At 52.0% G+C, this 17,210-nt stretch overlaps 1 protein-coding gene across 4 annotated transcripts in view; it reads right to left on the bottom strand.

The window, feature by feature from the left end:
- Positions 1–9,325: 9,325 nt before the first annotated feature.
- The window catches only part of LOC141954386 (uncharacterized), a 123,725-nt gene continuing 115,840 nt past the window's right edge, over positions 9,326–17,210 (bottom strand). Inside the window, exons 2-6 of one of the 4 annotated variants that reach the window (XR_012632157.1) lie at positions 16,031–16,178; positions 12,317–12,672; positions 12,121–12,226; positions 9,597–9,650; positions 9,326–9,499 (exon numbers count right to left, since the gene is read on the bottom strand). Coding sequence is in view for 3 of the 4 variants with exons in the window: in XM_074893834.1 (XP_074749935.1) it covers positions 14,615–14,691; positions 16,031–16,178 (225 nt within the window). In the remaining variant the exon portion in view is untranslated. Of the gene's footprint in view, positions 9,500–9,596; positions 9,651–12,120; positions 12,227–12,316; positions 12,673–14,457; positions 14,692–16,030; positions 16,179–17,210 lie in introns of those variants that run through there. The other 3 variants (XM_074893836.1, XM_074893834.1, XM_074893835.1) reach the window with 3 other exon arrangements.

Below are 17,210 nucleotides of genomic sequence, written 5' to 3'. Positions count from 1 at the left end.
TTTCTGGCCTCTACTCCTCTCCAGCCTCCCACCCTTTTTTGACCTCCCACCCCTTTTCGGCCTCCAATTTTTTCTAGCCTCTACTTCCCTCCAGCCTCCCACCATTTTTCGGCCTCCCACCCCTTTTCGGCTTCCCACCCGTGTTTGGCCTCCCACTCATTTTGGCCACCAATTTTTTCTGGCATCTACTCCTCTCAGCCTCCCACCCCTTTTTCGCCTCCCACCCCTTTTCGGCTGCTAATTTTTTCTGGCCTCTACTATTCACCGGTCTCCCACTCCTTTTTGGCCTCCCACTTCTTTTCGGACACCAATTTTTTCTGGCCTCTACTTCTCTCCAGCCTCCCACCCTTTTCTGGCCTCCCACCCCTTTTCTGCCTCCAATATTTTCTAGCCTCTACCTCTCTCCAGCCTCCCACACCTTTTTGGCCTCCCACTTCTTTTCGGCCTCCCACCCCTTTTTGACCGCCAATTTTTTCTGGCCTCTACTCCTCTCCAGCCTCCCACCCGTTTTTGGCCTCCCACCCATTTTCGGCTGCTAATTTTTTCTGGCCTCTACTATTCTCCGCTCTCCCACCCCTTTTTGGCCTCCCACCCCTTTTCGGCCTCCAATTTTTTCTAGCCTCTACTTCTCCCCAGCCTCCCACCATTTTTCGGCCTCCCACACCTTTTCGACCTCCAATATTTTCTAGCCTCTACTTCTCTCCAGCCTCCCACCATTTTTTGGCCTCCCACCCCTTTATTGCCTCCCACCCCTTTTTGGCCTCCCACTCATTTTGGCCGCCAATTTTTTCTGGCCTCTACTTCTCTCCAGCATCCCACCCTTTTATGGCCCCCCCCCAAGTTTTTGACCTCCCACCCCTTTTCGGCTTCTGATTTTCTCTGGCCTCTACTATTCACCGCTTTCACACTCCTTTTTGGCCTCCCACTTCTTTTTGGCCTCCAAGTTTTTCTGGCCTCTACTTCTCTCCAGCCTCCCACCCTTTTTTGGCCTCCCACCCCTTTTCGGCCTCCAATATTTTCTAGCCTCTACTTCTCTCCAGCCTCCCACCATTTTTTGGCCTCCCACCCCCTTTCGGCTACTAATTTGTTCTGACCTTACTATTCACCGGTTTCCCACTCCTTTTTGGCCTCCCACCCCTTTTCGGCTTCCAATTTTTTCTAGCCTCTACTTCTCTCCAGCCTCCCACCCTTTTCTGGCCTCCCACCCCTTTTCGGCATCCAATTTTTTCTAGCCTCTACTTCTCTCCAGCCTCCCACCATTTTTTGGCCTCCCACCCCTTTTTGGCGTCCCAACCCTTTTTGGCCTCCCACTCATTTTGGCCGCCAATTTTTTCTGGCCTCTACTACTCTCCAGTCTCCCACCATTTTTCGTCCTCCCACCCTTTTTTGGCCTCCCACTCATTTTTGGTCTCCATTTTTTTCTGGCCTCTACTTCTCACCAGCCTCCCACCCCTTTCTGGCCTCCCACTTCTTTTCGGCCTCCAATTTTTTCTAGACTCTACTTCCCTCCAGCCTCCCACACCTTTTTGGCCTCCCACCCCTTTTCAGCTTCTGATTTTTTCTGGCCTCTACTATTCACCGGTCTCCCACAACTTTTTAGCCTCCCACTGCTTTTCGGCCACCAATTTTTTCTAGCCTCTACTTCTCTCCTGCCTCCCAACCTTTTATGGCCTCCCACACATTTTTGGTCTCCCACCCCTTTTCAGCTTCTGATTTTTTTCTGGCCTCTACTATTCACCGCTCTCCCACCCCTTTTTGGCCTCCCACCCCTTTTCGGCCTCTAATTACTTCTAGCCTCTACTTCTCTCCAGCCTCCCACCCTTTTTCGGCCTCCCACACCTTTTTGACCTCCAATTTTTTATGGCCTCTACTTCTCTCCAGCCTCCCACCATTTTTTGGCCTCCCACCCCTTTTTGGCCTCCCACTCATTTTGGCCGCCAGTTTTTTCTGGCCTCTACTTCTCTCCAGCATCCCACCCTTTTATCGCCCCCCCCCCACACCTTTTTGACCTCCCACCCCTTTTCGGCATCTGATTTTTTCTGGCCTCTACTATTCTCCGCTCTCACACTCCTTTTTGGCCTCCCACCCCTTTTCGACCTCTAATATTTTCTGGCCTCTACTTCTCTCCAGCCTTCCACCCTTTTTTGGCCTCCCACCCCTTTTTGGCCTCCCATCCCTTTTCAGCTTCTGATTTTTTCTGGCCTCTACTATTCACCGCTCTCCCACAACTTTTTGGCCTCCCACTCATTTTTGGCCTCCAATTTTTTCTGGCCTCTTCTTCTCCCCAGGCTCCCACACCTTTTCGGCCTCCCACTTCTTTTCGGCCTCCAATATTTTCTAGCCTCTACTTCTCTCCAGCCTCCCACCCTTTTTTGGCCTCCCACCCCTTTTTGGCCTCCCACCCCTTTTCGGGCACCAATTTTTTCTGGCCACTATGTCTCTCCAGCCTCTCACCCCTTTTTGGCCTCCCACCCCTTTTCGGCTTCTAATTTTTTCTGGCCTCTACTATTCACCGCTCTCCCACCCCTTTTTGGCCTCCCACCCCTTTTCGGACTCCAATTTTTTCTAGCCTCTACTTCTCTCCAGCCTCCCACCCTTTTTCGGCCTCCCACACCTTTTCGACCTCCAATTTTTTCTGGCCTCTACTTCTCTACAGCCTCCCACCATTTTTTGGCCTCCCACCCCTTTATTGCCTCCCACCCCTTTTTGGCCTCCCACTCATTTTGGCCGCCAATTTTTTCTGGCCTCTACTTCTCTCCAGCATCCCACCCTTTTATGGCCCCCCACAGCTTTTTGACCTCCCACCCCTTTTCGGCTTCTGATTTTCTCTGGCCTCTACTATTCACCGCTTTCACACTCCTTTTTGGCCTCCCACTTCTTTTTGGCCTCCAAGTTTTTCTGGCCTCTACTTCTCTCCAGCCTCCCACCCTTTTTTGGCCTCCCACCCCTTTTCGGCCTCCAATATTTTCTAGCCTCTACTTCTCTCCAGCCTCCCACCATTTTTCGGCCTCCCACCCCCCTTTCGGCTACTAATTTGTTCTGACCTTACTATTCACCGGTTTCCCACTCCTTTTTGGCCTCCCACCCCTTTTCGGCCTCCAATATTTTCTAGCCTCTACTTCTCTCCAGCCTCCCACCATTTTTCGGCCTCCCACCCCCCTTTCGGCTACTAATTTGTTCTGACCTTACTATTCACCGGTTTCCCACTCCTTTTTGGCCTCCCACCCCTTTTCAGCATCCAATTTTTTCTAGCCTCTACTTCTCTCCAGCCTCCCACCCTTTTTTGGCCTCCCACCCCTTTTTGGCCTCCCACCCCTTTTTGGCCTCCCACCCCTTTTCGGGCTCCAATTTTTTCTGGCCACTATGTCTCTCCAGCCTCTCACCCCTTTTTGGCCTCCCAATCCTTTTCAGCCTCCAATTTTTTCTGGACTGTATTTCTCAACAGCCTCGCACCCTTTTTGGGCCTCCCACCCCTTTTCGACCTCTAATTTTTTCTTCTGGCCTCTACTTCTCTCCAGCCTCCCACCCTTTTTTGGCCTCCCACCCCTTTTTGGCCTCCCACCCCTTTTCGGCCTCCAATTTTTTCTGGCCTCTACTCCTCTCCAGCCTCCCACCCTTTTTTGACCTCCCACCCCTTTTCAGCCTCCAATTTTTTCTAGCCTCTACTTCCCTCCAGCCTCCCACCATTTTTCGGCCTCCCACCCCTTTTCGGCTTCCCACCCGTGTTTGGCCTCCCACTCATTTTGGCCACCAATTTTTTCTGGCATCTACTCCTCTCAGCCTCCCACCCCTTTTTCGCCTCCCACCCCTTTTCGGCTGCTAATTTTTTCTGGCCTCTACTATTCACCGGTCTCCCACTCCTTTTTGGCCTCCCACTTCTTTTCGGACACCAATTTTTTCTGGCCTCTACTTCTCTCCAGCCTCCCACCCTTTTCTGGCCTCCCACCCCTTTTCTGCCTCCAATATTTTCTAGCCTCTACCTCTCTCCAGCCTCCCACACCTTTTTGGCCTCCCACTTCTTTTCGGACTCCCACCCCTTTTTGACCGCCAATTTTTTCTGGCCTCTACTTCTCTCCAGCCTCCCACCCCTTTTTGGCCTCCCACACCTTTTCGGCTTCTAATTTTTTCTAGCCTCTACTTCTCCCCAGCCTCCCACCATTTTTCGGCCTCCCACACCTTTTCGTCCTCCAATTTTTTCTGGCCTCTACTTCTCTCCAGCCTCCCACCATTTTTTGGCCTCCCACCCCTTTATTGCCTCCCACCCCTTTTTGGCCTCCCACTCATTTTGGCCGCCAATTTTTTCTGGCCTCTACTTCTCTCCAGCATCCCACCCTTTTATGGCCCCCCACAGCTTTTTGACCTCCCACCCCTTTTCGGCTTCTGATTTTCTCTGGCCTCTACTATTCACCGCTTTCACACTCCTTTTTGGCCTCCCACTTCTTTTTGGCCTCCAAGTTTTTCTGGCCTCTACTTCTCTCCAGCCTCCCACCCTTTTTTGGCCTCCCACCCCTTTTCGGCCTCCAATATTTTCTAGCCTCTACTTCTCTCCAGCCTCCCACCATTTTTCGGCCTCCCACCCCCCTTTCGGCTACTAATTTGTTCTGACCTTACTATTCACCGGTTTCCCACTCCTTTTTGGCCTCCCACCCCTTTTCGGCATCCAATATTTTCTAGCCTCTACTTCTCTCCAGCCTCCCACCATTTTTCGGCCTCCCACCCCCCTTTCGGCTACTAATTTGTTCTGACCTTACTATTCACCGGTTTCCCACTCCTTTTTGGCCTCCCACCCCTTCTCGGCATCCAATTTTTTCTAGCCTCTACTTCTCTCCAGCCTCCCACCCTTTTTTGGCCTCCCACCGCTTTTTGGCCTCCCACCCCTTTTTGGCCTCCCACCCCTTTTCGGGCTCCAATTTTTTCTGGCCACTATGTCTCTCCAGCCTCTCACCCCTTTTTGGCCTCCCACCCCTTTTCGGCTTCCAATTTCCTCTGGCCTCTACTATTCAGCGGTCTCCCACTCCTTTTTGGCCTCCCAATCCTTTTCAGCCTCCAATTTTTTCTGGACTGTATTTCTCAACAGCCTCGCACCCTTTTTGGGCCTCCCACCCCTTTTCGACCTCTAATTTTTTCTGGCCTCTACTTCTCTCCAGCCTCCCACCCTTTTTTGGCCTCCCACCCCTTTTTGGCCTCCCACCCCTTTTCGGCCTCCAATTTTTTCTGGCCTCTACTCCTCTCCAGCCTCCCACCCTTTTTTGACCTCCCACCCCTTTTCGGCCTCCAATTTTTTCTAGCCTCTACTTCCCTCCAGCCTCCCACCATTTTTCGGCCTCCCACCCCTTTTCGGCTTCCCACCCGTGTTTGGCCTCCAACTCATTTTGGCCACCAATTTTTTCTGGCATCTACTCCTCTCAGCCTCCCACCCCTTTTTCGCCTCCCACCCCTTTTCGGCTGCTAATTTTTTCTGGCCTCTACTATTCACCGGTCTCCCACTCCTTTTTGGCCTCCCACTTCTTTTCGGACACCAATTTTTTCTGGCCTCTACTTCTCTCCAGCCTCCCACCCTTTTCTGGCCTCCCACCCCTTTTCTGCCTCCAATATTTTCTAGCCTCTACCTCTCTCCAGCCTCCCACACCTTTTTGGCCTCCCACTTCTTTTTGGCCTCCCACCCCTTTTCGGCCTCCAATTTTTTCTAGCCTCTACTTCTCCCCAGCCTCCCACCATTTTTCGGCCTCCCACACCTTTTCGACCTCCAATTTTTTCTGGCCTCTACTTCTCTCCAGCCTCCCACCATTTTTTGGCCTCCCACCCCTTTATTGCCTCCCACCCCTTTTTGGCCTCCCACTCATTTTGGCCGCCAATTTTTTCTGGCCTCTACTTCTCTCCAGCATCCCACCCTTTTATGGCCCCCCACAGCTTTTTGACCTGCCACCCCTTTTCGGCTTCTGATTTTCTCTGGCCTCTACTATTCACCGCTTTCACACTCCTTTTTGGCCTCCCACTTCTTTTTGGCCTCCAAGTTTTTCTGGCCTCTACTTCTCTCCAGCCTCCCACCCTTTTTTGGCCTCCCACCCCTTTTCGGCCTCCAATATTTTCTAGCCTCTACTTCTCTCCAGCCTCCCACCATTTTTCGGCCTCCCACCCCCCTTTCGGCTACTAATTTGTTCTGACCTTACTATTCACCGGTTTCCCACTCCTTTTTGGCCTCCCACCCCTTTTCGGCATCCAATTTTTTCTAGCCTCTACTTCTCTCCAGCCTCCCACCCTTTTCTGGCCTCCCACCCCTTTTCGGCATCCAATTTTTTCTAGCCTCTACTTCTCTCCAGCCTCCCACCATTTTTTGGCCTCCCACCCCTTTTTGGCGTCCCAACCCTTTTTGGCCTCCCACTCATTTTGGCCGCCAATTTTTTCTGGCCTCTACTACTCTCCAGTCTCCCACCATTTTTCGTCCTCCCACCCTTTTTTGGCCTCCCACTCATTTTTGGTCTCCATTTTTTTCTGGCCTCTACTTCTCACCAGCCTCCCACCCCTTTCTGGCCTCCCACTTCTTTTCGGCCTCCAATTTTTTCTAGACTCTACTTCCCTCCAGCCTCCCACACCTTTTTGGCCTCCCACCCCTTTTCAGCTTCTGATTTTTTCTGGCCTCTACTATTCACCGGTCTCCCACAACTTTTTAGCCTCCCACTGCTTTTCGGCCACCAATTTTTTCTAGCCTCTACTTCTCTCCAGCCTCCCAACCTTTTATGGCCTCCCACACATTTTTGGTCTCCCACCCCTTTTTCAGCTTCTGATTTTTTTCTGGCCTCTACTATTCACCGCTCTCCCACCCCTTTTTGGCCTCCCACCCCTTTTCGGCCTCTAATTATTTCTAGCCTCTACTTCTCTCCAGCCTCCCACCCTTTTTCGGCCTCCCACACCTTTTCGACCTCCAATTTTTTATGGCCTCTACTTCTCTCCAGCCTCCCACCATTTTTTGGCCTCCCACCCCTTTTTGGCCTCCCACTCATTTTGGCCGCCAGTTTTTTCTGGCCTCTACTTCTCTCCAGCATCCCACCCTTTTATCGCCCCCCCCCCACACCTTTTTGACCTCCCACCCCTTTTCGGCATCTGATTTTTTCTGGCCTCTACTATTCTCCGCTCTCACACTCCTTTTTGGCCTCCCACCCCTTTTCGACCTCTAATATTTTCTGGCCTCTACTTCTCTCCAGCCTCCCACCCTTTTTTGGCCTCCCACCCCTTTTTGACCTCTAATATTTTCTGGCCTCTACTTCTCTCCAGCCTCCCACCCTTTTTTGGCCTCCCACCCCTTTTTGGCCTCCCATCCCTTTTCAGCTTCTGATTTTTTCTGGCCTCTACTATTCACCGCTCTCCCACAACTTTTTGGCCTCCCACTCATTTTTGGCCTCCAATATTTTCTAGCCTCTACTTCTCTCCAGCCTCCCACCCTTTTTTGGCCTCCCACCCCTTTTTGGCCTCCCACCCCTTTTCGGGCTCCAATTTCTTCTGCCCACTATGTCTCTCCAGCCTCTCACCCCTTTTTGGCCTCCCACCCCTTTTCGGCTTCCAATTTCTTCTGGCCTCTACTATTCAGCGGTCTCCCACTCCTTTTTGGCCTCCCAATCCTTTTCAGCCTCCAATTTTTTCTGGACTGTATTTCTCAACAGCCTCGCACCCTTTTTGGGCCTCCCACCCCTTTTCGACCTCTAATTTTTTCTGGCCTCTACTTCTCTCCAGCCTCCCACCCCTTTTTGGCCTCCCACTTCTTTTTGGCCTCCCACCCCTTTTCGGCCTCCAATTTTTTCTGGCCTCTACTCCTCTCCAGCCTCCCACCCTTTTTTGACCTCCCACCCCTTTTCGGCCTCCAATTTTTTCTAGCCTCTACTTCCCTCCAGCCTCCCACCATTTTTCGGCCTCCCACCCCTTTTCGGCTTCCCACCCGTGTTTGGCCTCCCACTCATTTTGGCCACCAATTTTTTCTGGCATCTACTCCTCTCAGCCTCCCACCCCTTTTTCGCCTCCCACCCCTTTTCGGCTGCTAATTTTTTCTGGCCTCTACTATTCACCGGTCTCCCACTCCTTTTTGGCCTCCCACTTCTTTTCGGACACCAATTTTTTCTGGCCTCTACTTCTCTCCAGCCTCCCACCCCTTTTCTGCCTCCAATATTTTCTAGCCTCTACCTCTCTCCAGCCTCCCACACCTTTTTGGCCTCCCACTTCTTTTCGGCCTCCCACCCCTTTTTGACCACCAATTTTTTCTGGCCTCTACTCCTCTCCAGCCTCCCACCCATTTTCGGCTTCTGATTTTTTCTGGCCTCTACTATTCACCGGTCTCCCACTCCTTTTTGGCCTCCCACTTCTTTTCGGCCTCCAATTTTTTCTGGCCTCTACTTCTCGCCAGCCTCCCACCCCTTTTCGGTGTCCAATTTTTTCTAGCCTCTACATCTCTCCAGCCTCCCACCATTTATCAACCTCCCACCCCTTTTCAGCCTCCAATTTTTTCTGGCCTCTACTCCTCTCTAGCCTCCCACCCTTTTTTGCCCTACCACCCCTTTTTGGCCTCCAATTTTTTCTAGCCTCTACTTCTCTCCAGCCTCCCACCCCTTTTCGGCCTCCAATTTTTTCTGGCCTCTACTTCTCGCCAGCCTCCCACCAATTTTCAGCCTCCCACCCCTTTTTGGCCTCCCACCCCTTTTCGGCTTCCAATTTTTTCTGGCCTCTACTATTCACCGGTCTCCCACCCCTTTTTGGCCTCCCACTTCTTTTCAGCCTCCAAGTTTTTCTGGCCTCTACTTCTCTACAGCCTCCCACCCCTTTTTGGCCTCCCACCCCTTTTTGGCCTCCCACCCCTTTTCGGCTTCTAATTTTTTCTGCCCTCTACTATTCACCGGTCTCCCACTCCTTTTTGGCCTCAAATTTTTTCTGGCCTCTACTTCTCTCCAGCCTCCCACCCTTTTGTGGCCTCCCACCCCATTTAGGCCTCCACTTTTTCTGGCCTCTACTTTCCTCTGGCCTCCTACTACATTTTGTCTTGAAACAAGTCTTGCAGGTGCAGCTGCAAAACAAAGAAAGGGGAGATGTGGGAGGCATTGGCCTGCTAGCCTTGCACAGCTTCTGAGAAAGTGCTAGGCTTTGATGCAAAACAGGCCTTGGATGAAAGATAAGAGACTGTTGAGTTATGCGAAGATGGCAGGGAAAAACAACGGACAGCTGCAACTCTAAACTGTGGAAAAGTACTGAACTGTGAGAAGATGCTACCGCGAGAACAGCGCATGAACGAGAGGGTGATTGGTCAGCACAGCGCGTGTTAGAGTGGTCTTATGCTGATAGGAGTAAAGGTTGATAGCTGTCTAATTGCTGATTTGTTAACTATGAAGTAAGAGCTTTACCGACAGCATCCGAGAGCATAAGCATGTATCATTGTAACAATAAACTCTCTCTTTCTCTCTCTTCTCTCTAGATTTCTTCGGGAGTCCGTGCCTCAGTTGCCACAGTTCCTCTTCATCATCTGCACAAAAACAGCACCAGGAGTCAGCACCGTGTTGGCTGACACAGCCCTCTTCTGCAACACGCTCCTCCTCTAAAGCATCAGACTTTCTGCTCACCTGCTCCGTACCAGTTTCAGTGTTGGATACTACAGCGATCATCGCTTGTTGTGCCTATGACATCAAAAGACAAAACATTGTAGTTGTGCTTGTGTGAAAACACTGGGGCCATGCTCCTCCTCTCTACTACCCCAGCTCACTTCAAATGCTCATCCTATTCCAAAGGCTACCTACACAGCACCTGCAAAACAACATGGTTCTCTGCAGAGAATTAGGAAAGGCAATGAGCCATCCCGTACCCTGAAAGACCCTGCACCTTACATCCCTGCCCCTTTTCTGAGAAATGCTAAAATTCCTTATACAAATGCACACAAGATGCTCATTCTAACCATTGCTACATTATCTCATCTTTGGTCCTATTTAGACAGATGATATCAACAACTTACAATGTGTACAGCAATACTAGGGAAAAAAACAAGCTCCCATCTTCAATAAAGTTAGATAAGCCAGGAAACATATGCTATTAAGCTATCTTAAACACACACACCCACCACCACTTGATACAAAATTACTTACCTGAAAATAAACCACTACGTGCCACGGCACCTCCTCTTATATATGCTGCTGAACCTTGACTGATCCTGAAACTCTTACCTCAGGCACCTCTGTTTCTGTGATTATCAAAACACACCTGCCCAAAGAGCTTTGACAGCTCAAAAGCTGCTATTTTCACAAGGACACTAGAGCACTGACCTCAGAGAGGCTCAAGAGCAGAATGACTGCCCTAAGGAGAGGCTGTGGCTTATATATCCCAGGCCCCACCCACCACCTTGATCACAATCACCTGGGAAAGGGGAGGGGTGAACCACCAGAAGGCATAAAAGTAACCAGGGGAGCAGAAGCAAGTTTTCTCACCTGCCTTAAGTTTACTGCACGTTTGAATAAAGTGACCCTTACTGGAAACAACAATATCTGCTCTTTTGCTACATCTATTGCATCAGCGATGTGACCAGGTAGGGAATTAAAATTAGCTTTTCTGAGGTGGTATAGATAGAAAAAGACAGATATGGTACTAAGCTATCAGCTAAATAACCAATACTAACTGTACTAACCTGTACTAACCAATCAGCTAAACGCAATAATAATATCATTATCCAAAAGGATGTGCTTTAGTTTCCCATGAAAAAAATGAAATGCTACGGGGTTATGCTTCTTTTCTAGCAAGACCACACATGCTACCTAACTTCTAACAGAACCGTGTTCTGGATAGGGGTAAAGAACAAAGCACAGTGAGATGGAGAAATCACTATAAAAGGGATGAGGAGTCCTGCTGGGGCATGGTGGAAGAAAAACAGGGTCAGGGAGCAAGAGAGAGGGAAATAGAGAGAAAGTGATGAGAGGGGAGCAAAAAGGACAGAAAGAGAGAGAAATTAAATGAGGGGAATAAGGAAGGTGGGAGGAGAGGAGAAAAATGGATGGAGAAGAAGCCAGAAGGGTTGATAGAGTAAGAGAGAGACAGACCAGGGCAAAGAGAGGGACAACAAGAAAACTGTGGTACGCTGCAAGATGAGGAAAAGGGGGCAGAGAGAAGGACAGAGGGGAATAATGGGACAGGGAGCTTGACAGGGGGATATAGTGAGAGTTAATGGGACAGGGAGCTTGACAGGGGAATATGGTGAGAGTCAACAGGACAAGCTGTGATATGGAGATACACATTCAAATGGTTAGGGAGAGGATGGAGGAACTAAGACAAAGCGGAAAGGGAGTGAGGCAGAAATGGAGAAAGAAACATTAGAAAGAGAAATGGATAAAGTGACTGGACAGAGTCAGAGAGGTAGAAAAACAAAGGACAGTGCAAGATAGGAAACTAGAGAATCAAGAAGAGAGAGAAGGGACAGAGAGATCTAGAAGACAGGTGAGGGACAGGGAGCCAGAGAGCAGGAGACCACTGCGGAAGAGAGAGGAACACAGAGCAGGATGCTGGATTAGAGAGCAAAGAGCAACAGAGAGGTGGAGTACGACAAAGAGACAGAGAACAGGACAGAGAGATGAAGTAATAAATAATTGAGACAGGGAGCAGCACAAAGGGTCAGAGAAAGGATGAGATAAACAGGGAGGAAAAGAGGGACAGCAAGATATAGAATAAGGGGGTGGGCATCAATGACCAAGGTAGAGGGATACAGAATGCCAGGGGAGGAGGGAGAGAGAGCAACTCAGAGACACGGAGTGGCACAGACAGGCACGGAGAGGAAAAGAATGCCAGGGAACAGGCCAGAGAAGTTGTGGGCAAAAACAGACCGATGCTGATCAGGACCAAGAACTGGAAAAGGAAAAAACCAGCACTAGGCTACAGGAGAGAGATGGAGGATGAAAAAAAGGAAGGAGAGGGAGAGGAACAAAGGCATCTAGAGAAAAAGGGAGAGCTAGAAGAAGACACAACAAGAGGGAGTGTGAGCAGGAGAGAAGAAGGAGAGCAGAGATAAAGGGAAGCAAAAAAATCACATCAGCGTGGGATAGAGAGGGGGCAGGGGAGAGCCCAAAACGCACAAGAGGGGCGACAGGGCCCTGAGGGTCTGCGACTCACCGCAGCCATCGCTCTCAGCGCTGCCAGGAAAGTTTGCCAGTTCAGAGCCTTCTTTCCCTTCTGTCCTCCCTTCTTTTGTAGCTCCAGTCGCTTGGCTGTCCTCCCCCTAAAAGAATACATGGGTGTCTCTCAGCTCTTACAAGACACGGCTTCCTGTTCACGTAGCCTCACTTGCTCACGCACTACACAGCCATACCGCACTTGGGGTGACGCACGCAGACCCTGGGTGCACGCTGGCGGTCTGGCCTGCTGCGGACTATGAAGAGGGCTCCTTCCTCATCCAGAGAGGCAGGTTCTCTCTTCCTGCAGTGGGAGGCAGGTGCTGCCAATATGGCCTTGATTTTCTTCTTTGTTCCCTTTCTCAGGCCTCTCCAGCTTCAGCTGTGGCAGTTCCTGTCCATAGCCAGAAAACGTCGCAGGGGCCTGTCCCTTTTCACCTCTATGCTGTGAGGAGCACAAGGCCAGGCAGAGACACCCCACACAGTTCTGAGGTGGGTCCAGTCAGCAGCATCCCCAGGGAAGGAACAGGCAAGCACAGCCTCAGTGCGGCCTCTGGGAGAAGGAAAGATGAAGTGACTGCCATTACTACCATAGATCGTCCTTGGTCGGAGCCCCTCCTTCCACAGGGGCTCCTGCAGATGCACCAAGGGCCAGCTTGCCGCCATCCCCACAGGGCTTGGGGGTGACCTACGGCTATGGGACAGACTTCAGGGGAGGTGCAAGAGCTGGGGCCAGCTGCACCGTGCGGGTGAGGCCAGTACCAGCTCAAGGGGAGCTCTGGCAAGCTGGGGAGGCACCCATACCAACCCCTGGTGGGGACACCCATCTTCTTCCCCTCTTCCTTTCTACCAGCTCTCAGGTAACTCTCTGGGGTTCCGCTGGCCCAGATCACCTTGAGCAGAGTGGAGGCATGACACAGCGGGCAGTGTGAAGCTTCCTGTCCCACCACTGCCATGGGGCCAGCAGGCAGGAGGTGCCCCCACACCTGCCAAAGGGGCTTGCTGGCCTCACCAGTGGCCTCGGCCCTCACCCACCGCCAGGAATCACGCCCAGCAAGCCATCATACTGCGGCAGCAGGAAAGCTGGCTCTGGTAGTGCTGAGTACCTGTGCAGTGCTGGCACTGCAGTCCTGCACTTTGCACACCGAGCGCCCGCCAACAGCGTGCACGTGGGGTGGTGGCAGCATTTCCGTACCAGGAGGCAGCACTGAGCGTGGCCGCATGACCCCACAGGCATTGGAGCATCGCGTTGACATTACTGGTGGGTGGCAGTGTGGGGCATGGGGGCACCTCTGCATCGCCCACCTGCAGTACCATGTTGTGTTTGCCAGACAGCAGCAGTGAGCACGGGTGAGTGCCACACCCCACACGAGCAGCGGCCGAGCGGCAGTACTGCTCTTCGGATGCTGGGCGGTGTGCCACTGCACACGCGCTCTCAAGGTACGTGCACAACGCTTTTTGAGGAGCAGCCGGAAGCCCGCAGGAAGCCACATGAAAGCGGCAACAAAACTCTCCCTCGTGCTGCGTTGCAGGGGCTGTAGTGGTAGCAAGGACTATGCCGTGCTACGCGCGCCCGTGAGCAACGCAGCTGCCTGGCAGCCAAGTCTGCAAAACCTACAGCTCCTGGCACGCGCTGGCAAACACGGCATGGCCGTCTGCAAGCCAAGTGCTGGAAGACCACACATCCCAGCACGCCCCAGGGAACCAATGTGGCTGACCAGAAACCCCCTACACCAGGACTACAGCTCCTGCTGTGTTGTGAGAGGCAGCTTTCCCTACTTTCTGACCCTGCAGGGACACCATTGTTCACCCCTCCCAACCCCCACCAACGCACCCTGCAGCCCCACCAGGTGCAGCCCTGGACAGCCTGCCCCACGGTGTCCCCGCCACCAGCTCTGGGCAGCCCCTGCCACCGGCTCTAACACTGAGCAGTGCCCCCCCGCCACTCTGTGTCACCCCGCTGCCACCCTGCAGACACCACCATCCTCCCCATGAGCTCCTTCCCCAGGAGCTGCCAGTTGACTGCACAGCTCCACTCACCTTCTCCCTCAGTGCAGCCACAGCCCAGCAATGCTCAGTGACTGCTCTGCTCCTCCCTCCACTCACACCGACCCCCTCCGAGGGCTTCCCTGCTTTCAACAGCAGCACCTGCCCCTCCACCTGGAGCAACCCCTTTACAGGGAGGGGCTGCTGCCATCATCCTCATTGCCCACACCTAGGGCCCCTCCAGCTCCAGCCCACAGCTGGAGGCCATCCCCCCGCACTCACAGGGCATCATCACCCCTCCCCTGGGCTCCCTCACAGCTGCTCGCCTGGGCCAAAGGAAGCACAAAAGGCAGCCAGCAGATAGCAAGTGTTTATTCAGTCACACACATACCAAGTCCCAGAAGGGAGTCTGCTCTGGGGCTCGGGGCCCCTAATGCTCCCCCTGACCCTAGCACACCTGGGCGCTTGTTCCCAGAGCCACGCTCCTCAGGCCAGCAGGGAACAGTCAGTCAGTCAGTCGGCTCCTGGAAACAGGCTGCTGGGCAGAGCTGGAGACTGCCAAAAATGAGGAGCAGGGTGCAGGAGACTAGAAGACAGGAGAAAAGGGGCAGCCGGCTGGCCAGTATGGGGGCAGCGAGAAAACAAGAGGCGAGGAACGGGGCGGTGAGAGGATGGGGACAGGGAGCCCGACACGGATATGGAGAAAGAAGCAGCAGGGAGAGAAGCAAGGAGGCAGCAGAAAGAGGAAGAAGGAGCAGGACAGAGACCAACAAAGAAGGATGAGGAGCAGCACAGAGATGCAAAAAAAAACCTGGGATGGGCAGCACAACAGACACGGAGGAAAAAAGAATAGGGTCAGGGAGCTAGACCAAGAGAGATGGCGAAAGACAAAAAAGCGACAAAGAACAGGGCACAGCGGGAGGAAAAAGCAACAGGGATGGGGAGTCAGGACAGCAAACGATGGAGGGAAAGGGCAGGGGATGAACACAAAACAAACCACAGAGCTACATGTTACAGGGCACGGAAGGAAGAATTAGGAAACAGGGACAGAGAGAGACAGTAAAAAAGAGACCTGGAGACAAAAACTAATACCAATGCATACAGAAAGAAGAGGGGGGGAATTCTAAAACAGGGGAAACAGAGACAGTGAGATGGAGAAAGGACAAAAGCAACAGACTACAAGGTGTCAAGAGAGGAATTACTGAACAGTAACAGAGCTCCAGCCAGAAACAGACCACAAAAGAGAAAAGATCACACGGGGTATGGGGCACAGAGGAAGGACTTCAAAAACCAGGGACAAGGAGCCAGACAGAGAGAGAGGCAAAAATTAAATGGTGAAAAGAGACAAACCGCAAGGCAGAGAGGAAGGAATTGATAAATAGGGACAGGGCACCAGACAGAGCATGATGGAGAATGGGAAAAAAAATAGCAGCAAGCTACAGGGAAGAGGGAGGAATTAAAGAACAGTGACTGGAAGACAGACAGAGAGACATGGAGAGAGAAGACAAAAGAGCAATGGGCAACAAGATGGATAGGGAGGAAATAAAAAATAGCAGAAGGGAGCCGGCCAGAGAGAAAGACACCAAGGAAAAAGGCCAGACAGGCTATGAGGGGCAGAGGTAGGAATGAAAAACTGGGGACAGGGAGCCAGACAGAGAGAGATGGAGATCGCAGGGAATAGCAGCGGGTGCAGGAAGAAGAGGGAGGAATTAATCAATAGGGACAGGGAGCTGGACAGGGAAGAAAGGCAACAATAGTGGCGGGGTACAGGGCAGAGAGAGGGAGGACCTACAAGATGGGGACAGGGAGCTGCTCCAACCAAGATGGAGAAGGAAGACACAGGTGAGCAAAAAAACCTGAGCAGCATCAGAAAGAGTCTAGGACACACAAGAGGGATGAGAGGGCCCCGAGCGCTCGGGACTTACCGCAGTTCTCAGTGCTGCCAGGAGAATTTGACAGGTCAGACGCTTCCTCCTCTTTGTCTTCTCCCTTCCTCTTCTGTAGCTCCAGGTGCCGGGCTGTCCTCCACTTAAGAGAATACGCAGGCATCTCACAGCTCTTACGAGATGAGGCCTGCTAGACACGGAACCTCACTCAATCATGCACTATGTGCAGGAGTTAGGACAGAGGAAAGAGAGAGAAACTGATAAACGAGAAGCAGAACAGATGGATCGAGAGAAAAATGGACTGAGAAGAATAAGGAAGGAGTGAGAGCAATACAAAGATGCAGAACAAGCCAGAGTGGTTGAGGAAATAAGAGAGAGAAAAACACGCACAGATCAGAACAACTAGAGGGAGGAGCAGAGTCTGGCCTTAACCCTCCTCAGGTTACTGCTGCTCTGCTGTGGATGCCATTTAGGATAAGATGAAGGTCTCGCTGACCACTGGCTCTCAGAAACAGTTCATGCCCAAAAGGTTTCCAACCACACCTCTCCTGCTGCATAAGGCAGGGCAAGCCTTGTGCCCTCTGAAATGCTGGTTATGACATTCAGTTTTTCTGTAATTTCCCCACTTTGTTTGCTTCAGTCAGCATTCACAAATTGGCAGTGAAGCTCACTGGAACAACCTTTAGCAAAGAGCCCTCCATACTTAACATCTGTTTGCTCAAGAAACCTGTGGGAAGGAACTCAAAGACTCTGAAACAACTCTCCCAAGAGAGACCAGCTCTGGGCATCACCAAGCTGTCCGAAAAACGTGGCAAAGACCACAACACACCCCACTGTGGCCCCAGGGAACCACCAAAAGCTTTAGACACCCAAGATGACAGCTGGAACAGCCCAAATGGGACACTGAAGTGGTACAAACTGCTCAGCAGACCCCCAAATGAGCTCCCCCACACTGAGAACAGAGCTCAAATCTGAGTAAAAGTCTCAGGGGCCCCTGCAAACATCCCAGAGACCCTGACAAAGTCTAAGAGATGTCACAGTACCCCCAGACCCACAAGTGTGCCGCCACAGGCCCCTGGAACAACTCCAGAGAGGTGACTAGAGCACTTCAGGGATCCCAGGTTCCCTGGAAGCAAAAAGAGCCACAGAGAACCCAGAAAAACCTGCTCTGCAGACCCCACAACACCTCCACAGGCACACAGAGTCCGGGGAAGAGCCC

Source organism: Strix uralensis, chromosome 24 (genome assembly GCF_047716275.1).
Source record: "Strix uralensis isolate ZFMK-TIS-50842 chromosome 24, bStrUra1, whole genome shotgun sequence".
NCBI lineage: Eukaryota > Metazoa > Chordata > Aves > Strigiformes > Strigidae > Strix > Strix uralensis.
Note: the sequence above shows the minus strand (reverse complement) of the source record. Positions and strands in the feature narration are given on the sequence as shown.